The sequence below is a fragment of the Erythrolamprus reginae genome, chromosome 5 (genome assembly GCF_031021105.1).
Source record: "Erythrolamprus reginae isolate rEryReg1 chromosome 5, rEryReg1.hap1, whole genome shotgun sequence".
In the NCBI taxonomy this organism is placed as follows: domain Eukaryota; kingdom Metazoa; phylum Chordata; class Lepidosauria; order Squamata; family Dipsadidae; genus Erythrolamprus; species Erythrolamprus reginae.
In genome coordinates, this window is record NC_091954.1 from 85429754 (window position 1) to 85438919 (window position 9166).

At 39.4% G+C, this 9166-nt stretch overlaps 1 protein-coding gene across 1 annotated transcript in view; it reads right to left on the minus strand.

The window, feature by feature from the left end:
* Positions 1-4166, minus strand: part of PCOLCE2 (procollagen C-endopeptidase enhancer 2) — a 40961-nt gene extending 36795 nt beyond the window's left edge. Inside the window, exon 1 of the mRNA XM_070754095.1 lies at positions 4015-4166. Coding sequence (XP_070610196.1) covers positions 4015-4118 — 104 coding nt within the window. The 5' untranslated portion in view covers positions 4119-4166. The remainder of the gene's footprint in view (positions 1-4014) is intronic.
* Positions 4167-9166: the final 5000 nt, after the last annotated feature.

Sequence of the window (9166 nt, forward strand, 5' to 3'; positions counted from 1 at the left end):
GCAGCATTTGCTTTGGCCTATCATTCAAATTCAGGTGCTTGGCAAACAGAATATATTTACAATGGTTGCAATATCCTTGGATAACATGTTAACATCTCTACTGTACAGTATTTCAATATACTCCTTCCATATTAATTTGATCTCTCTTGGTTATTATCTATCCATTAGCATCCTTAGCATACTAATTTGAGGAAGGAACCTTTTTTTGAAACTCAGGGATCTTTTGAAAGACTTTGTTCTTCTATGTCTGTTTCCATTATCATTATCTTTACAGGCATTGTTGTAATGCTGTTTCTTGTCTCTTCTGAGATTTTTGTCTTCTCCTCAGTAATTTTCAATTTGTTCTGATGTCTTGTTTATTTTGTTTCTTTCTTCATTTTTGGCAGTTTCTTTTCACTTTAATCCTTAATGACTTCTTTAAGTTTATTCCATAATTCTTCTGGTTCTGTGTCAATGAAGTTCAGTAAGATGCTTAGTCACGGTTAAAGAAAAACAGGAATGAAAGTAGTGGAAAGTTAAATTTGGATGATATGATTGAGTAAGACCCTGAACAAGAACCGCCCTGTGATGAAGGATATCCAACATTTTTCTTTCACAGGTTCTTCTCATCTGAGGCATGTCTCTAAAATAATGTCTGTTTTACTACTGCAGCCAACTTGACACCAAAATGGAAACAGATGAGAAAACACATATAATTTGAAGTATACTGAAAGAAAGTCCTGTACTGTCAGGACATCCCGGATTCTGTAAACAGACTCAAGTTGTCATTTGCTATTACTTCCATCTGTCATACAGATGGGAAGAGAGATCAGCCGAGACTCTTTTCAAATTGCTAATTGTGGGGCTTGTATGCCTTTTAGGAAAGTATCAAATTCCCATCAACCATTCTAAAATTAGGGCATCACTTGGAATTCTCCAGTTTGCAAAAAAAAAAAAAAAAAGAGTTGCAGGCAGTTCTTGACTGACCTCAATGGAGCCCAAAATTTCTGTTGCTAAAAGTGAGACAATTAAGTGAGCTTTCCCCCTTTTACGAACTTTCTTGCCACAGTTGTTAACGGAGTCACTGCAGTTGTTAAGTTAGTAACAATACTGTCAAGTGAATCTGGCTTCCCCATTGACTTTGCTTGTCAGAAGGTTGCAGAAGGTGATTGTATGACCCTGGGACACTGCAGCCATCATAAATATGAGTCAGTTGCCAAGTGTCTGAATTTTAATCACATGACCACGGAGATGCTGCAACCGTCATAAGTATGAAAAAGAGTCATAAGTCACTTTTTCAGTTGTAGCTTCAAACAGTCACTAAATGAACTGTGGTAAGCAGAGGACTACCTGTAATCAGGAAAGACTTAATGAACTCAATCTGTATAGTCTGGAGGACAGAAGGAAAAGGGGGGACATGATCGAAACATTTAAATATGTCAAAGGGTTAAATAAGGTTCAGGAGGGAAGTGTTTTTAATAGGAAAGTGAACACAAGAACAAGGGGGCACAATCTGAAGTTAGTTGGGGGAAAGATCAGAAATAACATGAGAAAATATTATTTTACTGAAAGAGTAGTAGATCCTTGGAACAAACTTCCAGCAGACGTGGTTGGTAAATCCACAGTAACTGAATTTAAACATGCCTGGGATAAACATATATCCATCCTAAGATAAATTCAGGAAATAGTATAAGGGCAGACTAGATGGATCATGAGGTCTTTTTCTGCCATCAGTCTTCTATGTTTCTATGTTTCTATCACAACCTCACCAGCATGTTAATGATGATGCATCATCTTAAAAATAAAAATAACACCAACCCCGCTGATAAGGGAACTTGGTAATGCCATATATAAAACTATAACCCAGTCTTGCTGAGAAAGAAGGAAACCCTAGAATACATTGGGGATTCCCAAGAATTTGCAGAAATAAATTTTAAATGAGCCCTATGGGGGCAATCTTACCACTAGTTTCTAATGAGGGTGGATTTCATTTAGTAACCACAATGTGGTATAGTGGCTAAGGTGTTGGAGCAAGGAGACCCAAGTATCAGCCCATCCTCAGTCACAGAAGCTCAGTGTGTGACTTTGGACCATCACCTTCCCTCAACTCAACCAACCAACCAACCACATATGGCTTTTATGGGAAAGAGGAGAAGGGAACATTATGTATCCAACTTGAGCTCCTAAATGAAAAATGAAATACACACTGAATCAAAAATGCTTTCTGTGTTTTGAAGAAGAAGAAAAAAAAGGAGAATTGAATGGAATATTCCCCAAGACTACATACTAATTGGAACTGAAAAGGATTTACCCAGCAATATTTTCTCCACGTAGCTCTTATGCATGTCTAACAACATTGGCTTCCACACATATTACAAAGCAATATTGCATGATTTGTATGATTTAGACAAAAGGATGAATTAGGTTTTCCATACATCTGTGTAAGATAAACATAAAGCATCTCTGAAACTCCTTATTACATTATATGGCCTTCTTCATGTACATTGCAAATGAATAATCTCTTCATTCCAATTTGCAATAAATACACATTTTGTATATTTAGACAGACTACTATCTCTGCAAATATGTGCTGGATAATTGTGGTTAGCCAGGATGAACATGAAACAAACCCCGATGTTATGCAAGTGTGAATTACCATTCCTTCCCTCAAATTCAATAGTAACCCCTTTCAAAATAAATCACCCTTATGAAACTAGACTCAAGAATTCAGGGATTCTTAAGACACAGCTACGCTTTTACCCTTGAACAGTGATGGCGAACCCTTTTTTCCTTGGGTACTGACAGTATGAGTGTGCGCTATCGCACATGCACGAATACCCACACCCATAATTCAATGCTTGGGGAGGGGGAAAACAGCTTCTCCTGCACACACACCCCTGAGGCTCTCGGGAAGCCAAAAACACCCTACCAGAGCCTCTGTGTGAGCCAAAAATCAACTGGCTGGCATACACATGCACTTTGGAGCTGAGCTAGGGCAATAGCACCCGTGCCACATGTTCGCCAACACTGCCCTAGATACTCCTTCCCCCTTTCGAAATATCTCAACATTGTTAGAAGAGGAATACACACTCTGCAGGTGTTTAGAAAACTCATTTTCATCTTCTCAAATATTCCAGAAACCAAAAAACACTCCCCCCCACACACAATGCATTTAAATTTGCAGGGTAGAGAGACTCACCGCACACCCTCCAGGCCAAGGTTTATTTATTTTATTTTATTATTTATTTATCAAACAATTATAGGGTGATAATTTGTACATATTAAACATTAGATTAGTAATGATAAGAAGTAGACAATAGGACAGGGACGGTAGGCACAATGGTGCGCTTATGCTCGCGCCTTACAGACCTCTTAGAAAGGAAGAGAGATCAATTGTAGATAGCCTAAGGTTAAAGGTTTTGGGGTTAGGAGTAGAAACCACAGAATCAGGTAGTGCATTCCAGGCGTTGATTACTCTATTGCTGAAGTTCTCCAACCTTGGCTGCTTCTGGCTGGGGAATTGTGGGAGTTGAAGTCCTCCAAGCTTAAAAAGTTGCCAAGGTTGGAGAACCCTGCTGCTAGGCTGCAAATGCCTTCCGAAACTTGCCCTTGCGCGATAAAGGAGACTTCCCCCCTCCCTTTTAACTGCAGGCCCGGGAGAAACGCGGGCTTCGTGGAGAGGAAGGCGTGAGTTGCCTCCTCAGGACAGACGAGGTCCTAAGGTGGGGCACAGAAGAAACCACAGGAAAAGTTAAGAGCGAAGAAGGGAGCTGCGCGAGTATGGTAATCCTCGAGGCACCAACGTCTCCCGTGCCACCTCGGACGTGCCAGCCAGCCAGCCAGCCAGGCGGGAGGGAGGGAGACCCCTGGGCTGCCCTATCTGGCCGAACAATAAGCCCTTGCGGCAACGGGGGAGACTTATTCCTCATTAAACCCGGGGACGTTGCGCGCGGGCGGGGGGGCGGGAGAAGCGGGACAAATAAGCAAAACGAAGCGAAGCTGACTTGCATTTCTCTGACTCTGAGGGGAGTTTACCTCGGTCTTTGCAGCTGCTGGCGACTGTTGGCGGGCTGAGCGGCCGCCAGAAGCAGGAACCCCAGAGCCAAAGAGCGCGTGGCTGCGGCGGCCGCGTCTTGCATCTTCCTCCCCCGCTTCGGCCCCCTCAACGTGGAGATTCGTTCGAGGCCACCTGCGCAAAGCGCCTTCTCCCCACCCCCAAATAAAATAAAATAAAATAAAACCACCCCGGGGCGCCTTTATCGGGAATATCCCATTTGTTCGCGGAGGAGAGAAAACCCCCCGCGTCCTGCTCCTTCTCCTCTTTCCGACAGAGGAGGGGGAGCGGCCGAGAGACAAAACAGACGCCCCCTCAAGCTTTTTCTTTTTTTTTTACCTCACCGTAAAAGCGGCGGAGGCGTCTTTGAAATCAAAAGTTGCGCCCCAGTTTTTTCTCTAAGCGTTTTCCCAGGCGGAGGGAACCTTCCAATGAAATTGACCGGTGGAACTCGCGCCACCAATTCTGGGAAGATCTACAAGTTTAGAAATCCCACCCCCTTCCCAAGACGCCAAATCCCATTTGCCTCAGCGTAGGGCTAGGGGCCAGAATTGATGGGAAATGTGGTATAAGTGGATATCTGTGGAGATTCTCCGTCAGCCAGGTCACGGCTGTCCCAAAGGTGCTTTTTCAAAAGGCTGCTGGACTTTGGTTTTCCATGAAGACGTTTCGCTGAACTGAAAAAAGCTTCTTGGATGAGAAGCGAAAATACTTCTAGCTAAAACAACGTCAAGTTGTCTTTTGAAAAGGCACCTTTAGGGTAGCATAGCTGGAATACTGCAGCTTCTTCCTCCCTAGGTTCATAGGGTTCAATTAGCCTCTCCCAATTTGGTGCTTTGTCCACCCTATATGAGACATTAATTCTCACATTGCACTATGGCAGATCCTTATTGCCATGCTAATTACTCAGGGACTACAAACTTGAGGATTGATAAAAATTCATTGCTGGGAGTCTGAGAGAAAATGCTTTTTGGATTAGGCTTGGATGTGTTATTGAAATTATCCCCCAAATTTGGGATTCTTAAGAATTAATCAGGAGTAGTGTTGGAAGAGAAAAAATAAATAATGTGCTGTATTCATTCCTAGGTGATATTCTGACTATTCATAGAATTTGCTTATTGATTTACTGATTTTGTTAAACATGTATTAATAATATTAGATTTGTATGCCACCCCTTTCCGAGGACTCGGAGCAGCTCTCAACACGTTTATGATTACAAAGTATAAACATGATTGTGTATATATAAGGAAATTTTATGAATACATGGGCACATTAGGACAGGAACAGTACAGATCTCTTAGGAATGGGGTCAGGTCAACAGTAGACAGCCTAAGGTTAAAGGTTTGGGGAAGGAACTACGGTCACATAATGTATTCCAGGTATTGACCACTCTGTTGTTGGAGTCAATTTTTTGGCAAGCAAGTTTAGAGGGGTTTACATTAAGTTTGTATCTATTGTGGCCTCTTGTATTGTTGCAGTTGAAGCTGAAGTTGTCATTGACAGGTAGGGAATTGTAGCAGATAATTTTGTGTGCTATATCTAGGTCAGACTGAAGGTGGCGTAGTTCTAAATTATCTAGGCCCAAAATTTCAAATTTGGTGGAATAGGGTATTCTGTTGCAAACAGAGGAATATAGTACTCATGAAATATCCCTGGACATTCTCAATTGTATTAATGTCCAATATGTGGTGTGAGTTCCAGATAGATGATTAAGTGTTGTATCACATGATTCTTGACAAATGTATATTTTATTTTATGTACCGTACGTTGAGAGCATATGCACCAAGACAAATTCCTTGTGTGTCCAATCACACTTGGCCAATAAAAATTCTATTCTATTCTATTCTATTCTATTCTATTCTATGAGCTGTATATGAGAATTGGTCAAGCAAATGTTTTGTATGTTCTGGTTAAAAGTACCATATTAGCAGAGAAGAAGCTACACAACATTAGGGTAACCACTCTTAATGCCTTCTTAGCAATGCTGTTGCAGTGGGCCCTAGCACTTAAATCATTAGAGACAAAGTCCTTTACTGAGTGAGGATCATCAACAAGGTCATGATCATCTAGTTTGTATTTTGTGTTCTGATTATTTTTGCCAGTGTAAGACTGAGCATTTGTTGATTGATATTTGAAGTTGCCATTCTGATATTCTTTTTGAAGGATTGTAGTATTGTTGGTGGTGTGAATAGTTTTACATTATCTTGCCTGTGATTGGCTCTGACATGTTTTACTCATCCAATTTTTTGACTTAGCATGATGGCACGCTGACCCATATGGCTGGGTGTTCACCATATGCAAAGCTCTCTTCACCTAGTCTAGTGTTCGTTGGAAGGATGAGATTCAATTTCATATGACATTCAGTCATACTTATAAATACAATAACTGTTGTGTTCGAAGGATAAAACAGGAGTAATTAAAAGTCCAAAACCACACTTGGGGAACCAAATACAAACTTGTAATACACAGTTTCTTCATCAATACCACCTATTATACATATGGCTTTAAATTATGACGTTAGTTTTTAATTACCGGTATGTTGAATGTACTTCTGAAATTATACCATGGCACACATTCGGGCTTGTTAACATACCTATTTCCTACATTTGGGGAATGTTTTTATGTAACATAATATCCATCTTACAGAAAAGTTCGCTTGGATTAATAGGAGCTCTTGTTGATGTTTTGATCAACCACCGTTAAGTGCAAACATTGTACAAAATAGACCAATTCATAACTTTAGTTAGAAACAAGAAGCCACTTTTTATTACAAGTTCATAAAGGCAAAATTGCGGCTTAACTATATTTGCCCCATAGATACTAAAGCAACTGCAGTTTATGAATGTGAAGCCAAAATAAGGATCAACAAAGTGGCAGTCTCCGATATTATGCAAAACATTTCTTTTCTGCTTCCTAAATTAGTGTTTTGTCTCTAGGAACCTGCATAAACACTGTACTTGATATGCTTTGAACACCTGGAAAATTGATCGTGTCTTTGAGCTTTTATTTCCCCTTTAATCTCCTTACACTTCTGGCTTCCAGGTTTTATTTAAAGAGTAATTACCAGCCAAATACATAGTATGTATGTACATATCAGACATTTGCTTATATGTTTTTGTTCACCTTACCAGTAGAACTCACTGTCCTTGTACACTTAATATGAAGATCTGCTTATCCAAATTATTCCTGTTGTTTGTGTATCTGGTAGTTCATGAAAGAGTTGGGAAAGATGTTCTCTCAAAGTCTCAGTTTAATTGTTTGTACACTTTCTTTATGATTTCAAAAAACAATTCTTTACAACTGGATGTATAACAAAGTAGGACGTAGGAACAGTTTAGATGGAATGTATGGTAAATCAAAGGAACTTTAATCTTTAAATCTTAATGTAAATAATATATACTGTTCAAAAAATAAATTAAAGAGAACACTCAAATAACACATCCTAGACCTGAATGAATGAAATATTCTCATTGAATATTTCATTTGCACAACCATTCCATTTGCACAACAGCATGTGAAATTGATTGTCAATCAGTATTGCTTCCTAAGTGGACAGTTTGATTTCACAGAAGTTTTATTTACTTGGAGTTATATTCTGTTATTTAAGTGTTCCCTTTATTTTTTTTGAGCAGTGCCTATAATAACAGTGGCTATGAATGAATGTCCTTTTGTTTTGTTTTTTCATTGGTGAAGGCATCAATCAGGTTTTGGGTGGTGACATGATGACCATGGTGACCAGTTTGACAATAATTGTTGAGAACAGCTAACAGCAGGTGGCAGTATCTGGCAGAGTTTCTCTGAACTCAAAAAAGCTAAGAGGGTCAGATCTGGCTAGCCCTTGCATGTGAATTACCAAGAAATCTCCTAGATGTATGAAAATGGGGGGGGGGGGAATCTGAAAGAAAGCAACTCAAAATCAATTATATATTGTTGTCAGTGGTGTTTTTATTTGATTCAATAAAATAATGGAAAACAATAATATAGTTTCACAAATATTAGGACATGCCTAAATACAAATAGTATCAAGAATTATATAATCTAGATTGAAATTTTCTCCACAATTATAATTTTATACTAAGATCAAAGGAGGAACTTGGTATGTGTCATGAAAGGCTTTTCTATCCCTAACCAGACCTAATTGTGTCATATACAAAAAAAGTTTTTTTGCCAGTAACCATATATGCTAATACTACCTTCAGATTCACAAATCAGGTATTAGATACTCTCCTTGGAATCCTGAGGCTAACTAAATCCAAGAAATACTAAAGTTTGGGGAAATTTCTTTATTTTAAGACTGGAATATAAAAGTAAAATAATCACTAAATAGAAATAAAGAGATGTAAAATACCCTTTATTGCCCTGAAGGACTTGTCTGAATTTTTGCAATGGCAAAATGGCAAATGCAATGGCTTAAAAGAGATTCCCTATTAGTACTTCCCCTAATATAGCATTATTTTCTTTGACAGATCTACATATTTTCATTACAAGATATGATTGTAAAATACTATATTTTAATCATATGCTTCAACACATTAAGTTGTTTATAGACTGGTGTTTAAAATTTTGATGTTAAGGTTGCCCTTTTTTTCTTTTTGTGGAAAGTGATTTGTTCATTTTTATTGCAGAAGTAAGCATTTGAAATTTGGTTTGTTACATGTTTAAATCGATTCAATCTTACCAATTTAATTTTAATATTGTAGGAAATCCCTTCATGGCACCGGACCAGATTATCTCAGGGACCGCCTTCTGCTGCACGAGTCCCAGCGACCAGTTAGGTCCCACAGAGTGGGTCTTCTCCAGCTCCCGTCAACTAAACAATGTCGCTTGGCGGGACCCAGGGGAAGAGCCTTCTCTGTGGTGGCCCCGGCCCTCTGGGACCAACTCCCCCCAGAGATTAGAATTGCCCCCACCCTCCTTGCCTTTCGTAAGCTGCTTAAAACCCACCTCTGCCGCCAGGCATGGGGGAATTGAGATACTTTCCCCTAGGCCTTTACAATTTTATGCATGGTATGTCTGTATGTATGTTTGGTTTTTATAATAATGGGTTTTTAACTGTTTTTAGTATTGGATTATTATTATATGCTGTTTTATTATTACTGTTAGCCGCCCTGAGTCTCCGGAGAGGGGCGGCAT